The 21352-nt window shown below is 28.0% G+C and overlaps 1 protein-coding gene across 1 annotated transcript in view; it reads right to left on the reverse strand.

Moving 5' to 3' along the window:
* Positions 1-627: 627 nt before the first annotated feature.
* LOC148226787 (uncharacterized) overlaps positions 628-21352 on the reverse strand; it is a 125202-nt gene continuing 104477 nt past the window's right edge. Inside the window, exon 3 of the mRNA XM_088203445.1 lies at positions 628-1650. Coding sequence (XP_088059571.1) covers positions 784-1650 — 867 coding nt within the window. The 3' untranslated portion in view covers positions 628-783. The remainder of the gene's footprint in view (positions 1651-21352) is intronic.

Genomic DNA, 21352 nt, shown 5'->3' on the forward strand with positions numbered 1-21352 from the left:
CATATATATCTTGCAATAAAAACATCTAGTATTTAAATATGTTTTTATATATTAAAAAAACATCGGCTTTCTGTTTGAAACACTTTAAAATTTATCTAAGTTAAATACAAATATGTAAATGCTATCAACGTTTCTGTCGATTTATATATATGAATATAAAAAATATCGTGCTTTTAATACACTGGCCTCTGAATTTAATTTGATTTTTTATTTAAACAAAATAAATTATTATTTATGTACACTTATACGTTCAACAAACACTGGCTATTCGTCCCTTATTTTGAGCATATTTTCAATTATTGAAAACTTACGATACGCTTTTAAATGTCTACTTACAAACTAAAGGATTCAAAAATCAATAAATAATTAAATTATCAAACATACTCAAAAACTGGCCAATTAACAAGAAAACAATTTTAGAGTTTTATGGTAACAATACTTTTCAAGAATATACATACAAAGATTTTTAATTTATTATCAGTCGATAGAAATAGTATTCAATTCATTTGACATACGATTTGTTATAAGGATTATAAAAATATGTCACAATTTTATTTAAAATAAATAAACGTGTATTATACAAATACGCTTTATTTACATTTTTCTTTATGTATATAAAAATATATATATTATTTTAATGTTCTGGCACTGTAAATATGAAAGGCACGCCTTGACAGTCATAAATGCTTTAAAAACTGGCACTCACGATCACAATCGTTTATACAATATTTTTTTAAATATAACAACACGTGATATTATATTAAAAAGAGAACAGTCACGCCTTTACCCCGTTAAGGGGACCTCTCCCGTCCTCTTCGAAACGAGAGTCAAGTCGAGTGGTGTTTTGAGCGCATCGGTCCCATCGTCGTCGTCTTTCAAATCGATACTAAGCTCAGGCTCCGAGTCGGAACAGTCTTCGTTTTTAATTGATCCTCTACAAGTCATGGCTGAAGATTTGATTGATAAATCTATGGGTTGGTCCTGGTCCATGGCCACGCCGCCTAGAGCCGGAGAGCAAAGCAGGAGGTCTCCTCCGGTTCGCGTCGGCCAGCTTGGGACGCTTCTCAGAGCTGGTAAAAACGGACCACTCCTAGGCGAGAAGCTAGCTATTGAAGAACCACTTCCGAACGGAGACGAGGGTATGTTAAGTGTCACGTTGGGGGTTTTTCGTTTGATCGCCTCTTTGATTGCGTGCTTTTGACTGCTGTTAGAAAAATAGTCCTTATCACTTAGAGGCGACGAGGTGGGCCTAATGAAACTTAACGCGCTAGCACTCCTAGAACTGTCGTCTTCGGGATCGGCCGATGACGCTCCAGAATCCGACGGCGTCATACTTCTCCTCGGCTCCTCTTGAGTTTTATTATTATTTTTATAATAACCGGTCAACGCGGCCGCCGGCATCAGAGCCGGGGGTAGAAGAGGATACATAGGCGGCGATCTCTGCTGTTGCTCTTGAAGAAGACAGTGGATCTTGAACCAGTTGGATCTTCTCCCGTACCGAGAGCCACTCTTGGACATGCCCACCAAGAGGCATTTTCGTAATCGACACGCTTTGCACGCTGTGCGATTCTTCTTATTGATCACACACTCCCCGTTGTTTTTACATTCTGATATCGAGCTCAAGTTGTTATAGGTCCTCCCAAAAAACGACTGCAACAAAAAAAAACAAATCATATTAGAAAAAGTGAATAACGCTAGCACTACAACAACATCGAAAACAAACTACTCGACCTCGCGATAATTAAATTAATTGGATAGAAATCAAAAGTGCTGCGGGACTATAGCATAATACTGGTAGTTTCACAAAACCTGTCATTAAAAATTTCACACGCGAGATAATCACGCGTATTACCGGTGAGTAATTTTAAAAGCGCTAATAACGCCAGTTTAAACACGAGCACAAAATAAATATGTATATATCTAATATTATATAATTTCAGACATTTTTTTGCTTGTTACATTAATACGAAATAATAACAGTGCAATTTTCGACTTGCGTATTAAGACATTAATGCTTTTTCATCGCCAAATTATCGAATAGAATTTGTAACGCAGCTGGAAGTAGAACGAATTTGGTAACTGCGTTATGCAAATAATATTTTTTTTACACATTTAATTAGATTCTGATTCAGATAATTTAGGATTTAAAAAATGTATCTCAGTTTTACTGTATTAATATTGTAATAATATAAAATCTTCAATAATGGCTTTAATAATATTTATTTTTATTATTTGAAGTATCTCTTAAGAAATACGGTAATTTTAACAGATAATAAAAATCAAAAAGGTGTGGTCAACTGTCTATTCTGTTATTATGTCGACTCTTTAAAAATATTAACAACGTTACTTTCACCATAGTGAATGTGTTATATTTAAAACATGGCTATGATTTTTTTATTTTTTCATTAACTGCCATTTTAAAACCATTTGGTGGACATTGCTTGTAAATAAATACTTTTAATGTCAATGTGATTAAAACTAAATACTATTATTTTTATCATTTTAAATATCCTTAAATTTTATTATATCATATATAAACGACCAAAATTTAAAAAAAAATGTTTAATGTAATTTATATATTAAAACTCTTTTTTAATGTTTGTTGTATCTGACTTACAAAATTAACTGGGTTATATTAAAAAAATCTAATGTTAACATTGTTTAAATTACAGCAGCTATTGTTTCCAAAAAAACGTTTAATACAACAATTACGACAAAAAATTTAAACATTTATTTTTATGTTTATTAAGGTATATTTTTAGAATAAGTCTTTTAATGATATGATTTAAACTACATGACCTCAAAAACCGAAAAATAGACTATGCTCTCGCGATTTTTATATCTGAGATTTTTTTATCTAAGTTACAGTTTATTTTACGGCATTATTTTGTTTTAAAATGGGGGACTGACTGACTAACGTAAATTAACTAAATATATTTTTAGAATACGTTTCATGTTAATCTGAGTTCAACAACGGCAGTTATCTTATTCTAAAAAAATGTTTTATTCTATAATAATTATATAAAATGTATAAAAAAAAAATATTTTTAAATATCATAATTTTGAAACAAGATGCTGATTCTGATTTTTATTATTTTATAGTTTAAACTACGGTGGTTATTTTATTTTAAAAACAGGTCAATGAACCATAAATTTAAAAAAAATTATTGAATAAAATTTTTAGTTACAAATTATTTTATTTTTTAGTCTGCAACCATTTTGTTACAAAATAACGGCAGACTGACTAACGTTTGCTCGATAACATAGATGTTCACTACATATATTTTCAAAATAATATTTTTGATAAAATAAGTTTAACAATGGCAGATATTTTACCTTAAAATATATTTATTTTTATAATAAAGTGTGTAAAAAAATGTGCAAAACATTTTTTATTTATTCCTAATAGTCACCATTTTAAAACAAGATGCCAGTGCTAATTAGGTACAAAGTTTAAACTATATATTTACTAGATAATAATGTTTTTAAAATCAGTTTCAATAATCATGTCTTCAAAAACCGCAAAATCTAACATTTTTATTATTATATATTTTTCACTTTTTTGTTACTGAAAATAAAATTGAAAAATTACTCATTTTAGTTTAAGATGTGTTTTAAAATGGTAGCAAAAGAACTAACGTTAGTTTGTCAAGGTATTTACTAAATATATATTTAAAATGAGTTTTATGTTTATGAGTTAAAGAACGGCAGTTGGATTGTGTTATGAGTTAAAAAAACTTTTTTACTAGAAAAGCTTTGTAGAAAATAGTGGTTATTTTAAAACATAATAGCGGTTATTTAGAAACCTAACTGTTTTAAGACTTTTGAAAAGTGTGACTGACTAACAAACTCAGTTAAGATATTAACAATAAAATATTTATAAATAAGTATCATGTTGATATTATCTGAACTACAAAGTTATCATGTTTATAATTTTTTTATATCTCATATTAAATATTTTTATTTTAATGTACCTTTTATTATAATAGGTTTTTTATATATACATATGTATGTATTTTATATACTCCTATAACTTTCAACAAAGCAATGATTTTTTTATTTGTTTAATTGCCGCCATTTTGAGACAGGATGGCGATTTACTTTCAATGGCAAAAAGATTATTAAAAAAGAGGTTTTTGTTAATATAATTGATGCTTAGCTAGTTATCGTGTTTTAATTTTTTTATCCTACATAAATGCCAAATGTTTTGAAAAAAAATATTTTTTTAAAAATTTTTTTTTTTTTTTACCAAAGTTATAATATTTTTATGTTATTAATATATCAGGCTGGCTTACTTTATTACCAAGATTTATTTTAAACTAAATTTAATAATTTAGTTTTAATTACAGTATTATTATATTTTTAAATTTTTTCAGAATTTTTCGTAAATGAGCTACAGATATTTTTATTTTCTTGTAGCCACTATTTAAAAAAATAGATGACCAGACTGCCTAATCTGAGATAAATACAATAAATATTTTAAAAATAAATATTATGACAAAATTAAAATGAAAACTAAGGCAGTATGTGTCATTAAATTTCATATAGGCAATAGGTATATGTATTAAAAAATCTACCTTATATTTCATAATAAATCTACCCAATAGTTTTTAAGAAATCTATCAAACACAAAGCAATGGGACTTTAAATAACGATAAAATGTGTTAATATATTTCATTTATTAAAAAAATAGTATAATTAAGTGTACCGGAAGAGGTACATATAAATATGTCTTTTTATATAAATAAGATAAGGATTTATTTAAAAATATTTTATTATGATTAATAAATGTATAGAATTAGAAACGAATATGCACATAAATTTTGTGTAAATTTTTGGAATATATATTTAGCTCCTTAAAAACATAATAAATAGAAAAAGTGTATAGATTTAATAAATCACTAAAATATGTATACATATGTATAAAAAAAATGTAGTTCTTAATTTAATTTAATTAAATTTAAAAACCTGTTTTGTTGTTAAATATATATAAATTCAAGATCGATCTGATTAACTATTTTTATTGAGTATCTAACACGTTTCGGAGGCCTACAGCTGAAATTTACCATTGGCACCAAATTCGGGGTCGTAACATTTGTTATGGTAATCAAGTAACGCCGGTACCTTTTATAAATTACCATTAAGTCGGGCGAGATATTACTAATCTCTTTTATCGGTCCACATGCGATATCGTAAAGAACCTCTATTGACATATATATGGCCCGAGAAGAAACTTTGCCCCAAATTATCGTCTGTTTCACGGTTGTATATGTGACAATCCGAATAAATTATACCTAAGATTTAACATATATTACTCGTGGGTGCGTTGCTCTTTTTTAAATGCCTTTCCATCCTTATCTGATATAAAAAAGCATATAGAATCGAATAAAAATAGATCAGTTTTAATTATTTTTTAATGGCACACGCGAGACTTCCATCAGAATTATATTCCCAATATATTATATCGGATTTTCAACTTAAATTTGACTTGCTAATAGACGTTTCGTAATAATATAAAAGTAAAAAATTCGAGAAAATGAATGTTTATGTTAAATTGATGAAAACCAGAATTCACCTATCTATATATCAATCGTAAGATATATTGGCTAATTATAATTCAGATATCGAAAATGTGGCAATATAATTCTTTTATAATGCGATCGTCGTAAAATCGAAAATGTGTGCCGAAGAAGGTCGAACGAGATGGACGAAAAGCGTTTAGAGCATGTGTGATATTTTATGTAAATCCACTGATATTATTTAAATTTCAACTTATACTGTTTATCTCGTGTGTTATGGTCTCGTATATTAGGCGATTAAAGAACCTGCTTCTGGCCGTCTTCTTAAAATATTTCGTGGACCGCTATGAAAATTAAACCATTTCGAAACAGATCCGTATTGAGATTTGATTATTTTCTAATATCGCACCGTAGACTATTAATAATTAAATAAATAAATAAAATCCACTCCGCACATAATAAAGATATAACTTACGTTTTAAAACGTTGACAATTAAAATACATCTCCGAGCGATTATCTCACGAGGAAACGCAAACATGTAAATATAATAATAACCGAATCGCTTGAAGCGCTTTGTTGATTTATACTTTTTTTCATTCTAAACCGCTCATATCGTATAATTGATCTTAATTAAATTAACGTTTAAGTCGTGATTTATTAGGCGATCGTATCTTACAAAATATATTGTATACTAAAAAAAATATGTTTATATTTATTAACGAGCGTAATAACAACGCCTAGTTTATTTATAGGAATTTATGCGATATTATCAATTTATGCCCATGCAATAAAATCGTTCGCATTTTAAAGTAATATCTGAGGTCGTTAAACGAGTCGGAGATTCCCATAATAAGCACGAGCTTTTGCTAGTTTAAACCTATATACATACGTATGTCGCAATATCATGTGAATATATTGCAAAATATAGAAATTGTCATACTTTCGCTCGTTAGATTGTTGGTGAGATTATGTGCGCATCGTTTGCCTTGTTAAATGTAAAATATAAATAAAAGTCTATGTATGATGAGTAAAGTATTACGATTTGCCCCTCTTGGGCGATGCACGAATGCGGATTATAATATTTATGAACTATAAATTATCATTTTCATATGTCAATTAAGGATTTGTATTAAATTAAATTACTTAGTACATAGCTGTTTTGTGTCATGAATATTTGTCAAAAAATATTTTTTTTGTAGGAATTTTAATGAGAAATTTGTAAGAGTTTGTTACGTATATCTCAGATAATTTATATTTTTTAAATATATTTAATTTGTAAGCAATATAAGTAAATCTATATTTTTTATTCTTATTTATATATACAATTTCATCTTGTCGCTTATTGAGTCATTTATTGTCAAATATCATAAATAAAGTTATGCAAAAATATTATTTAAGCCGACGTGATTTATCAGTGACGAACGATCCGGTCACGAGTGTGACGTCGCACTCTTCATCGGCGTTTCGGCGCTTTCTTTTGTGTTCGGGTGACCACAATTCACCTGCGACCGGGCACATACGTTTCTGCTCGACGGTCACGTGCCTGGACTCTCCCATATATTTCGAATTTACATGCCATACTTCATTTGCCAAAAGAGGACGTTGCTGAGTGAAACTGAACGTGTACCGACAAACCATTGCAAATGTCACGCTGTTGAACAATAGAACATGTGATATTAATATGCATGTAATAATTTATTTACATGAAAATAAATTTATGTTTAATAATGTAAATAGTTGGGAATGCTACGAGGTCAAGTAACTTCCATTATAGCATGTATTATAGTTTCATAGTACAGTACATTTGTTATATATTTTAATCATTTGTAAAACATTTTCATTCTAGCGCTTGTGGGGGCTGATTTATTTGGCCACAAGCTAAGCAGCACTTTGGCAACAGTGATTTGGCGGTGGCAGAAGCAACAAATTATTTTTGACAACCAAAACGACCGAAACGACTATTAAAATAATGCAAGCTGCAAAATCTGTGTCTAATTCACACACATCACCAACTGTAATAATTTTGTATGTAACTTAAATACGAAAAATAAAATATTTAAAAGCACATATTATATCACATTAAATGATCTCATCTCTTAGATTTATATTTTAAAGTAAAAAAAATATATTTTACAGTATGAAAAATGCACATATTTTTATGCATATATTCAGTTTTTTTAATTCAATTTTAATTTGCCTTTTTTAAAGGAATTATAATTTGAAACTTTTAATATTGCGAATTTTTATATTAATATTTGCAAATATAATATACCATTTACAATATCATTTATATATAAAATATTTAATAAATATTAAAAAAATAGTTATTTTTGGGAGCATCACATTAACATGATTTAAGTACAAAAAAATGCAATTAAAAAACTACCGGAACAGAGTATAAAAATATTTTCAACGCAATAATAAGACTATGAAAGATGGCACAGGTAATACAGCGTCTACTAATCTATAAGAAAACCTCATCATAATACAAATGGCCACGTATTTGGAAAATAAAGGCAAACGAGTCTGTCCATGTTACGTTCACCATGAGAAAGAAAACATGTCCTCATGTCCGATTAAATAACGCAATAATTCCACAATCGGATGGTGCAAAGTATTAGGGGATGCATCTTGACTTTCAAGGACCATATTTGGAGTAATAGAAAACAACTAGGACTCACTATATAGCGAATGGGCAGAACCTTCCAACTGAAAGTGGAGAATAAGCTGCTTCTATACAAATCTATCTCTAACAAGTAAGTTTAATAAATAATTCAGAGAAATTTTTTTTTTTAGAATATGATTATATGCTTCGTGGTATGTCTCAAAGACTTGCAAATAAAAATGTATTTAACAATATATATTTGTTTATGTCCTTTTAATTTTTTTGAGAATCTTTGCTGCTTATATTTTTCTTAAATAGTATGTACAATGATGTGTCGTATAAATTTATTAAATTAAAAAAATATTGCTTTTTATAAACAGCGTTTATTGCTCTCATGTTACAGCAATTATTTACTTTTATATACTACCTACAAATCTGGATTTGCTTATTAAGACATTGTTTTATATTTATTTTTAATATGGCAAAATAGTAGTATTTATAAAATTTCAAAACTGCAGATGTTTCGTCTTTATATGATCTTTTTAAAAAATATAAGCTTTTGCTCTAAATAATTTGTATTAATTAAATTTATCGTAAGAATTGCGTGACTTGTAAGCCTTACATGTAATTGTTTTACTAAAACAATCATTTTATCAGATTGAATAAATTATTAAATAAATTATCTCTGTCTTCTTTATCGATATAAAATGCCAATAAATTATTTTAGTAGTAAGAAAAGCACTTGAACTTTTACTTTCCATTATAATACAAAACGTTCGAATGTATTTAGTAAGAGTAAAACAATTAAATATTTGTAATACGCAAAGTGTATTACGGACATATCAGTGAGAGTGGATCTTTGAAGTGCTTTTGACAAAATCTGGCTACTGATTATGATTTCTGAAAAGAGTTAAACTTAATGTAATAAAAAAGCATAAACCTACTGTATTTTTTTATATATTATATTATATAATCATTTCTTACAATATTAAAAATATAGAAATTGCAAGTTGTTAATTTATACCAATTTTCTAGTCAACAAAAGAAAATATAAAAAAATACAAATAGTCATTAAAACAAATGATAAATCAATTAAATAATACAAAAACGTGAAGTTTAAAAATATTTATTTTATTATTATAATATTCTTCATTTGTCTGAAAAGGGTATCGTCCATGTACTTGTCAAAATCAAATCTTATACTGTCGCCGAAGCGGAAGATTTGATTCGCAAGGCGCCTCCTGCGAAAAGGTCGCTTACAAAAAAATCACACAAGATGAGACTTTCGTATGTGCTGTATGTGTATAAAACGTCAAGATCGTTCGTTCGTCGCCGTATGCGCGCAAGTTGTAAATTTTGCGCGCGTATAAATCAGCCGACAGTGATAGCACGCGACAAATGATATATCGTTTTGGTCCACCGGTGGCAGATGCGCTCAATTAATTTGCATGATTTCCAAAAATAAAATGCAACGAAAAAATATATATATTACATTTATAAAAATAAATTATAAAATACTATGGTTTATCATACAGCTGATGGATTATTTAAAAGTTACGTGAATTTGTCTGTATTTAATGTTTTTTTATTTAAGTAATTATTTACATACATAAATTTAAAATAACATAATAATTTAATGACAATACCTACGCGAGCATTTAAAGGTTTAATCCGTGTAGGTTTTCGCTCAAACGCGAACAGCATCGTTTTATTGCATGTACAAAAATCTATGCGCGCTCACCTTGACAGACGGTAGATTTATGGGTGATGTTTGACGGTGGTCGCAACATCTCCTTGGGTCAAAAGTGACCCCCGGAGTACTTGCGCCTCTTAATGTACAGATTTAATTGCCTCCGCAGGTGAGAGAATAATGCAACATCTGACAAAGAGTAAATCACGCGTTCAAACACACGCGATTAACACGGGACGTTTAATTACAAAACATATCGCATTTCGCGAATAAGTTATTGCTATAATTGTGCATATTATTTCTGTTTTATTGCTACTCAAAATATGCAATAATAAACATTGTTAGTGATTCAAAAATGATGGTAAACTATTAAACATATTATTACAAAGGAAGCTGTGCTATACTATTTAATGATTGATTTGTGAATTTTGAATTTTTAATAACTTATTTCCTTCATATGCATATATTTTTTTTACATATTATATTTTTTCAGCAACTGAAAAATATTTGTACATAAATATTATTAGTGTAAAAATTGAAAGATTAGTTGTAAAAAACAATAACTTTTTTATTTTTAAAATATTTTTGAAATATTTTTTCTACTATATTTTTTATTTATAATGTTTTTATTTAATTTAAATTTTAATTAATAATTTTTTTTTTAATAATTTTCTAAAAATAAAATAAACATAAGTAAAAAGATACATAATATAAAATTTATAAATTAAAAGTATTAAATTTAGAATAAAGTGAGGTCAGAATCATTGCACATTTTTCTTAAAAAAAATAATAAAATATTGCATAAACGTTCATTAAGACTAACTGAGACTAATTAAAAAATCTTTATTATATCGACTCATTCTACCTAGACTCCTGTTAATTGCTGACGCTAATTAATCTGCCTGTTTTTCACAATAAACGGCTGTACTAAAGCGAAGCTCTGCATTCCTTCAAGTTATATTTTATACGAACGAGAGACGTTCTCATGACGGTATGAACTTTGGTTGACTTTTTGACACGTACAATAATATTTCGTCTTTCCCACACTTAAGTATAATAATATTCCGGTCATTTTGTACGTGATCGAACTGGCCCTTTAGAGTCTTATCCCGGAGAGCCATTGCGAAACTTACAAAGCCGACTTAAATACTTGCCCTTTACTTGGAAAGTGCCCTGCTTAAAATCGAATCAAGTCAATGCCAAGCTTTTTATCATTACAATTGGAAGATACACTTTCTCATAAGAATTACAGAGCATGTATGAAGTAACCTCGCTCAATGTGAGATTGATGATGCGAAAAAATGTATTGATTTTAAATATCGCATGTAACCGTCAAACAGTCAAATAATAATTAAAAAAAATAAAATACTAATTAATAATAAAGACGAATAAGTTTAAGTTACGACTAATTGTTTGTTGAATGTTTTAATATTAATATTAAGTATCACGTTATATTTTTTTAATGTATCAATGTATCTTTTTTTTTGTTACATCTGTAGTGTCACTGAAAAAAATTAATGTTTTTATATTATATATTAAATTTAGATAGTATGATCAATTTTTTTACAATTTTTAAAAATATATTTACTTGACTGTTTTGTGTTTAGTTCATAATAATATATTTTAATATTTTAATTCAATTGGATATATAAGGGTTATATTGATTGCTTGAATGCGTTCACTTTTTACCTCTCCTTTGCTGGAAAGTCAATCGAAAATTGCATCTTGTATTTTAATCAAAATCACATAACACCAAACGAGTATTGGAACGTTACATTTAGATGTATTGCATACTAGCGATCGTAACATATTCCCAATGACGTTCATTACGCCGTTGTACTTTAATTAATTGACGCGGATCAAATCCAATCGTAATAAATTCTAATATAAAGCAAGAAATTGATTAATATAGACATACAAGCGATGGTCAATCAAACGTTTACGACTCAATATGTGCACTAAATTGCTTTTTACGGTTAAATGCGAGTTTAACTTATGTTATTTTTGCCACACTGTGTGAGGCTGTAAACTTTTCGTATGCTGACATTGTGTCCTGACCAAATGTAAAGAGATAATTTACACGATCGCAACCGCCACATAGATTATGCCAGACCCGTCCAGCCGAATTAAAACATAAATTGGTGATCACAAGATAAAAAAAACTGTATGTATAATATATGTATGTAATAATATATACTATGTATGTGCATTCGAAAAGTTGCTCGAGCGATTTTTTATATTTATGAAACGACCGTGTTAAATCAAAGAATGCGTTCACATCTTGATATATTTTACGTAAATGGACAAAGAAATTAATCGAATCGAGTATTATAAAACAATGTGTTATATTATTGAAAACTTTGCAAAGTGTGTTAATTGATTTTGGCAATTTTAATATTTCAAGTGAGTAACTAAATATTGTAAATAGATTAAAATATGGTATATAAGGCATTAGATCAATATTCAGGAACTTAAATGATGCTTCGAGTCGAGAAAATCGACTGTTTGATATAAAAGACTAATTAAACGCACATGTCACCGTAAATGAGTTTACTGTAAAATATTTTTTAGTATATCTTTAAGGTATTGTGAAATGTGTATCATATTTTAAAAAATATTAAAAAAATATTTTTGAGTCAATATCTAATACTTAACGCTATCCATGATTTTTATTTAAAAATAAACGACATTTCTAGAGCAATATATTTAATAAAATAAGTAATAAAAATATTTTATTGGTATTATAACATTTTTTTGGTGGGAATTGTATATATATTTAACAATTAGAAGATCAGCCTCTTCTTGCATAATTTTTAATTTTATTTAATGGTAAAATTAAAATAGTTTATTTTTAATAGCAACTGTTTTTACTTAACAATTTGATTTTGCTATAAGATCCGATCCTTACTTTGTACAATGATTACTATCAGTAGGCAACAATAAACAAATGCATTTCATTGATCTTTGCAGAAAAAGTATGTCATAAATAGTGCTTCTCGCTTCTTAATTTTTCCATTTTTTAAGAAAAGGTCAATTGCTCAGATATTCTATTTTTTTAAAGAAATAAATAATTTTGATAAAATAGTATAATTAAGAAATTTTACTATATAAATAAATACATTTTTTACTGTACATATCTTTGTAAAAAAATCTTTTTAAACTGATTTTATTTATTATTTATACACATATATAATTATTAATATTAGAATTATAAGCTGCACTAAGAATGATGATATTTGTTCCTATATTGCAAAAAATCATCGAATAATTAATAGAATTTACATAAAAACATTGACTCCTGTTTTATATAGCAAACTAAAAAATCCTTGTCCAAGACTTTTAATATCATTGTTTCTTTGCAAAGTTAATTTTTTCTTGATCATAAAATGTACAGAAAATTTGTAACAAAAGTATGCTAATAGTAATTCCTAGAGTCGGTCATTAAACTTATACTAGTTTCATATATTATACCTATTCTCTTTTTAACTATCTGCTATATATTGAAATGATTAAAAATTACTACTTATTTTTAAAATTGGAGCAGCTTAAAGGCAATGAGAAATATTTGTTTAAATTTAATTTTTAACAAAAAATATTTTACCAGAATTCTACAGAAATTAAAAATCATCTTAAGATTTTCTCGAGAAATTCTTGATTATTAGTTTTTGAAGAGAAACCCTAGTCACTTCTATACTAAGAATCGTTTTTTAAGCTCACGACGCACAGACGTCTTTCTAAAAAGTAATCATACATATTTATTAATATTGATTTTTTTGCCTGATCAATGGATTATTATCAAGTGTATTTTACTGCTATTTTTTTAACTGAAAATTGCATGTGATTTTTAAAAAAGTAGTTTTTAAAATGTAGAACTTAAATTCGTGAGATTAATATTTTTTGTATTAAAAAAAATAATTTATTTATACTTTAATCCACGTTTGTATCAAAATACGATTTTTTTCTATGAAACAATTTACAAAAATTGAAGTTATAAATATGTCATCGTTTGCAAAAGATGATGATTTTTAATTTTTTTATAAATATTACTAAAACTTAATTATGTTTTACTTGATTCTCAATTTAGTGCATAAACATTGAGAATCGCTGCATTTTGCTAAGCATATTGCTTCGAATTTTATGGAGAAAAAGTGAGCCAAATAATTTATTCTTCGTGCCCGTGTAAAATTCGTATTACTTATTGCTTAACGTTTGCAATCGAGTGCATTAACATATTTTACGATTATTTCTTTATGTCCAAGGGCTACAAATAAGCCCTCAGAGTCGTCTTCGGAGCGATGCTATCGTGCAATATGACCAATTTCATCGCTCGTGGGTGGCTGTAGCTGCCGTTTCCAAGTGAAAGGGAGATTATTTTTACAAAGAGAATTTTTCCTCTTCATTGCGATTATTTCGTAGAGATACGGCAAAAATTTAACCTGAATAAATAAAAAAACAACTTATCGACCCACGTCCGCATAAAACCATCAATATCGCATATTATAAAGATCTTTCCGCGAGAAAGCAAATTTCTCGGAACGATGCGCCGTAAACAATGCATAATAATACGAAGAAGGGTCCCCGCGGTGTTAAAAGTTACGCGATTATTTTTTAACCACCTCTTTTTATTTATTATTAAAAGTTAATGTGGTTTGTCACGTGACCGATCATATTAACTTTAAGGTCGCCTCGAGTCGCTTTCGACACATAAAAATGTCCTTTCGACCGTTTACATCTTCGTGCATCTTTAATGCGATACAGATATAATTTATAAATATTAAAGTTGATGATTCAGACGCGCTTACGAAACGATCGAGGATAAACCTGTCGTCGAATTTTATTAAATTCAAATCAGTGTCAAATTTATGGAGTCTTATTAAAATTAAATATAAAATAGCATAAATTTAAATTAAATATAAAATGCCCTTCGGGATTTGCTCAAGGCTTTTGACGAGGTTTGTCATGGGTTATTCGTAAAAAAATAATCGGACCTTGGTTGTTTAAGCAATATATCATTATTCAAATATTATTTTACCCCTTCGGGATTCCTCAATGGACCAACATGGACCCTCTGCTTTTTACGTTACTTATTTGTGACTAATACAGCGGTTACAAATTTTAATGTTCCTCTGTATGATTTAAAATTGTTTAGATGCATTCGATTATGTAATAAGATGAACTTTTGTCAACCCTTTGGAAAGTGTCGTATTGTGTCATATTCATGATCTCTTTACCATCAGATTATTTTCACTATCTCAGTGGGAACGTTCTGGATAAAGAAACTAAAGATCTGAAAATCAAAAAAGCAAAGGTGTCCCGTCCAAACAGCTCAGGGCAAAAGAGCGCGGACAAAATGGCGCCACGTCAAAACAACGCAACGCATATTTACATAATAAAAACACAAAAATTTAAAAAGTTTTACATCAAGAACTGATATACCAGAAGTATATTATTTGCATAATAAAAGTTGCTTTGTATTAAATTAGTTTAATTGCAGAATAAATGTAATAATAAATAATGCGTTTAATTAAATTAAAAATTCTTTCAAAAATATGTGTGAATAAAATGTTTACTGGCGTGACTACTATGACCGAAATTCACGGAATTCGTTTGTTGAACGAAACAAACTATTAAAAAGGCTCAATCTTCATTATCGTTTAACGTGTGCAGTAAAACAGGTATGCATCGCCAATTTTTATAATATATTGTTGCAATCAAATGAATATGACATATTCACGACATGATATTTTTGTTCATAAAGTCTAAATTAATGCGTAATAAAACCTTAGAATTATAAAAAAACATTTAAAGTACTAGAATACATTTATCTAATGAATTTGAGGCTCGCTCACTCCTTACAGAATATAAAAATAATATTTTTAATTTTAAACATTTTTTTTTATTACAGGTGATTATAGGCACCAATGTAATTTATTTTATTTCATTTGGAAAATAATTATTTTAATAATAAATAATTTAATAGTTTTAATCGTGCTCAAAGAAACATTGCAATTATAGAGTAATATTGTCGTGAATTTAAACGTTTCATAATAATTTTGCGAATGTCCTATTCATTTGACTGCCAAGTACATACTTAGAATAAAACCAAATATCCTGTTAGTTCAAGATAATTACAATAATGATATTATTGATCTATTAAAATGAGCATGATCAAACTGGATATGCAAGTCTTTCATTTTCGCAGCATCCACGATCGTATAGCAGTACTACCTGCCCTGGTTCACACGCTTCGAGATAAACGCGCGCCATTTGTTTGATGCCTGCAAACTGCTAAATTAATCTTGAATTAATTACGAAAGCCTTTCTCGTTGATACTTCAATAGTATCTTTCATAAATTTTCTTGTGTTTAAAAGCATAAGTGTGTATAGTACCCGTATATTGTCAAACCCGTTGGCGGAAAGTGCACGATAGTTGAACTGTAAGTTGGCTTAGGGTCGAAGATTAATATCGAGAAGTGGAGCTATCTTCTTCGAGTGCATTCTCTATAAATTCTAGAAAGCTAAGACACTTTCTTCAATTCATATAATATCTATGTTACATAACAAATTTTTCGTACGATCTATCAGAATAAAACTACAGACATAATGGCTTTCCTGCTTGCTGCCATTGAAGTCTTGAAAATATCATTAGCGCCACATAAAATACGCTTTTATGACCGCTGTATAATAAAATATTTCCCAAAATTAGTTACATATTATTTTTGACAACACCCAGCACACTTTGTGAGTGCTTTAAACGTCAAGAATTATTTACAGCGCAAGGTGTGTATTTTATTATATACATATAAAAATCTGTGACCTCGTTTATATATTTCACATTTGGAAAAAAATCTGTTATTTATTAAAAATGAATTAAGATTATTATCGCATAAAAATAAAATATAATCGATCGTTTAATATCTATGCACTAATCGATGTCATTTTTCGCTCTGCTTTATTGGCTTAGTTATCGCTTCCTTTATGGTCAGTCGTTAAAGTTGTGTGGGAACACATCGTCCCGGTTAAATTTAACATCGAAAATAATTAATCGGATCGCATAAGGATATTGATGCGACGATATTTTCGCGTACCAGAGATAAAGCAGCGCATAGTGGTAAAGTCAGTCGGCTAAGACTAAGCTACCGCTCGTGGTTCTAGATTCAAGATAAGGATAAACAAGTCTCGTGATAACGATCATAATTTGTGTGCATAGCAATTTCCCCGTAGCATTTTGTCATATTTAGTATACACACACCAATCTGAATAATAAGCAAACACTGCGACCAGATAACGTCTCTCGGGCGTGTGATAACTTTACAGATGTTTCAACACTTAACGCGATCGTTAATCAAACCGTTGACCGTTAAAAGTCATTAACAACATTTTATAAAGGTACATTATGCACTTTAAAATAACTAAAAATTTATTAGAAGTCATTTACATATATTTAATATATATATTTGATTTTTCTGTTCTTGAAAAACTTAGATTCCGATGTTATTAATTATTATAGTGCAACAATTTTTATCACGTTCACGTACTGTTTATATGTTTTTGTTAGTATAAAAGTCCTTATTTTGTGTCTACACCTGAAGGATCTAGTCATCGCTAAAACAGGTTCAAATCTGGATTACAGAATGGTCGGGAATAAGAGGTGGAGTCGACAATCCGTCAAATTATCAGAGAATTTTGACTCTGAGTTTTAGAATGTCTAGAGAGTTACGATCACGTCCCTTATTCTAACCCGGCTAAGACACGTAGCTTACCAAACACAATAATGTTTTCGAAGATAATTATGTGGAGCAGGAAAAAATATATAAAGTTGCCAAAATATTTTTTTTATGGTTAATTATTTAATTATTGTATAATGCGTATTATGATACATTAAGAAAATCTGTAATAATGGTCAGATTTGTAAAGAAAAAGTGGACGAAAACTTAGAATAGAATTTCCTATCCAAATATAATATTTTCTGCACTAACGATTGCTAAAGTCTTGAAATAAAAATCTAATGTTTTTTTGACACAAAGATAAAATAATTAAATAATTTTTATTCGAAATTAAAAGTCGATTTTAGTTTAAGTAATTTCACTACTAGATAAAATGATACAAAAATAAATTTTTAAATTGCAAAAAAATATAATATTTTAATTTTAACATTTTAGCTTTATTATAATTCAATTTTATTATTTAAACTATTATCCTAACGTTTTTTATTTTGTATTATTCTATTCCGTAATTGATATTTATATTTAAAATTAAAAAAGTATAATCTTATTCATTGATAACTACTTTTTCAACCTAAAATTTATTTTTATATTAAATGTTTATTTAATTTACAAACTCCGTTATTTTTTATATATTAGGTTTTGATTGAACAATTATTGCTTAATAAATTAATTTTAAATACCCGCAAGCTTAAAAAAAATATATGTTCCTCGTAAAAACCAAAAACTTGATGTTATATGTTTTACTTTAAGCTTACAGTTTAACTGTTATTACTTAGTGAATATAAATATATTGAAGGTGAGAGTTAATATTACTTTTAAAAACATCAGATAATAAAATGTATTTATTATATTATTACTGATTTAACAATAAATAACTATAAAAATATGCAGTCAATTAAGTTTGTTCGCCCAGAGTTAAGGTGCGAGCGCAATGGTAATATCTGAACTAAAAATCTCCATTGTACAATCTTTATCTCCTAATGATCCGATCGTTGTTAGATAAGCGACGCCAGAGAGACTCAGATTGTTGTAGATAACCTTATGTACCCCATGCTGGATGACCTACCCTGGCAACCATCTGAAGAACCTTGATATCTCAGGATGTAATGTCACTTCGCACTTAACGTTGACCCTCATGGGTGACCCCGACAGTGTTTCACGGTGATTATTCTGAATTGCGGAACTCTAACTGCACACATTGATGTGCGTATTTATATCGAATCACATCACTTTATTTTAATAGTTTTTTTATTAAAATAATCTCTGTGACATCCACAGATCGTAATTTTTACGATCGTCATAATTAGTTGAGTGCTTTCTATATAAATATAAAGAAAAGATAAACAAATTTTATACGATCGGTGATAAATATATATTTTTTATCATTTAATATAAATTAGATTTCCGTTGTAATGACATGAAGAGTTTTTATTTACTGCTTGTGAGGTCGAAGCAATTAGTCAAATTTCGAAATGACTTTTAATATTATGTATTATATATAATACATAAGAGCGATAAGAAGACAGAGTTACATAAACTTGCTCCATATAAATTAATGATGGTCGCACAAAAGTGAAGGTAGTCTTTAAGCGAAATAAGCGGATGTACAATTCTCTGGTGGTTAATTTATATGAGCAGATTAAGATATGTGCGTAATTGCGTACAAATAACTGAGCAGAGATTTCTTTCGTTTGTCTTCTTCTTGTTCTTTTTACTAGGGATCAATAAATGATTGTTGACAATGGACAGAAAAAGTTCAACGAAGAAAGTCGTAAAATAAAGCAATTAAAGAGACAGTTTTTTCACTAATTAAGAGGTACTAAAGAGTTTCATTAAATATTTCTTAAATAAAAAGGTACGTATAAAATACCTAATACAGTATAGCTTTTTTGCGTATTCACTATTGAAATCTTAATTTATATTTACACTATACTCTGAAAAATTGTTTATTGAAAATAGCACCATGCATAGTTCTACAAATCGATCGTTTTTTTGGCGGTCGCATGAATATTTAGATTTAGAACTATGTGTATTGGGAGGTATGAATTGAAACGTCTCAGTTCCCATGCTAGTGTTAATTTATTTGTCCGAATCTAAGTGTGTGAGTGTGGACGTGTCCAATTAGTTGTGAATATGTAATTCCGAGCTAAACTCTCTCGCCGAGGGAAATGTACTAATTAAGCAGCCTCCGACTCGGCTACTTGTTGTTCCCAGTCGCCGCCGTATCGCCGTTAATTATCGTTCTCTTTTAATCGCACAACACGTTTTATCAACATTATATATTAAATAATAGAACATTTTAAAAATATATGAAAACGAGCTTAAAGCTCCATATAAAGCATTTGTGGATATAGTGAAAAGAAAATAAAACTGAATATATTATATAAATCTTGTGAAAAGGGAGGAATGACTTATTTAAATGTACATTGACATTTTTTTCTGTAGTCACCCAAAATTCTAAAATATAATAAATTTCATATTTAACAACCTTTTAAAATTTTTCAATTAAAAACTTTAAATAATGAAGTGAATTATAAATACATATTTGAGTCAATTAAAGCATTTAAGAGTTTTAATAATATTTTTTAAGTATGTAAAGCTTTAAAAAAATTAAAAAATATTTTGTTTTAATCGCTAAAAATAATGTTACTAATATTTAAAAAAATTTAATAAATATAGTCAATGTGCTAAAATTAAAAAAATAGATTTAGCCATAGGCTATGTATTACTTAAACAACGTTCAAGAGTTTTTTTACCAACAAAGTATTTAGTCAGTTTTATTAGAAATATCAGTAACTCATAAACTTAACGGTTAGTAACAATTAAAGCCTTGAATCCAAAAATTCAAATATATTCGGATACGAAATACATTCACCTGATATTTTTAAACTATTTTGTAGGATGATATTTGTAATGAAATATTTTATTATTTTTAATTTTTGAAATCATCTAAAACCTACTCTAAAAACACATTTTTTTAAATACGCAAGTAGTCGTTTTTTTCTTTGATGTATTACTACTTTATTAGTCACATTCTAAAGATTCCTATTTTTATTTTGTGGGATAAAACAAAGTTTAAAAACACGTTAACTGCCGGGGTTTTAATTATATCAACGTAAAACTTGTTTTTAAAATATATCTTATAAACATCAGAGTTATATTAATGAACTATTCTGATCCACCGTAATGTTTTAAAATAGCGAATATTTAAAGTTGTAAAAAATTTAAACTTCGCTAAGAAAACCATAGAGTCAAAAATGTTTATAATATATTTTTTTGGTAAATAGGTGGAATACAAGAAAATTTAAAGAAATGGTAACTGCCGTAGTTTTAATTATATGACATACAACTGTGTCAAAAATATATAGAATAGTTTGTTTGTGATATGTTTAGGATAGCTTGTTAGGCATCCTTATCCGCCATTTTGTATTAAAATGGCAACTAACAAAAATTTTGGTTTTTCCTTAAAAAATAATGTGTTAGATAAAAGTAATATTGTTTTTTAAAAAGTCATAAATTAAAATAGTCATTGTTTAAAATTAAAAATGCATACAAACGGTGTATGAATGTAAAAATAAATTTATAAATATATTTCGGACAAGTTTATTAGCAAACCTGATTCGCCATTTTGTTTCAAAATAGCAAGTAATAAAAAAATTTGTAATTTCTATTGTTTCAAAGTAGCAGCTTTTGTAATTTTCTTGAAAAAATCATGTATCATAGTTTAGTTAATAAAAGGTAAATAAAATAAACCTTAAAAAATCCATCAAAGCAGTAATAAATTAAAAAGGATATTTATAAAAAATTAAA

The sequence above is a fragment of the Plectrocnemia conspersa genome, unplaced genomic scaffold (assembly GCF_051122295.1).
Source record: "Plectrocnemia conspersa isolate PC_06_02 unplaced genomic scaffold, ASM5112229v1 ptg000014l, whole genome shotgun sequence".
In the NCBI taxonomy this organism is placed as follows: Eukaryota; Metazoa; Arthropoda; class Insecta; order Trichoptera; family Polycentropodidae; genus Plectrocnemia; species Plectrocnemia conspersa.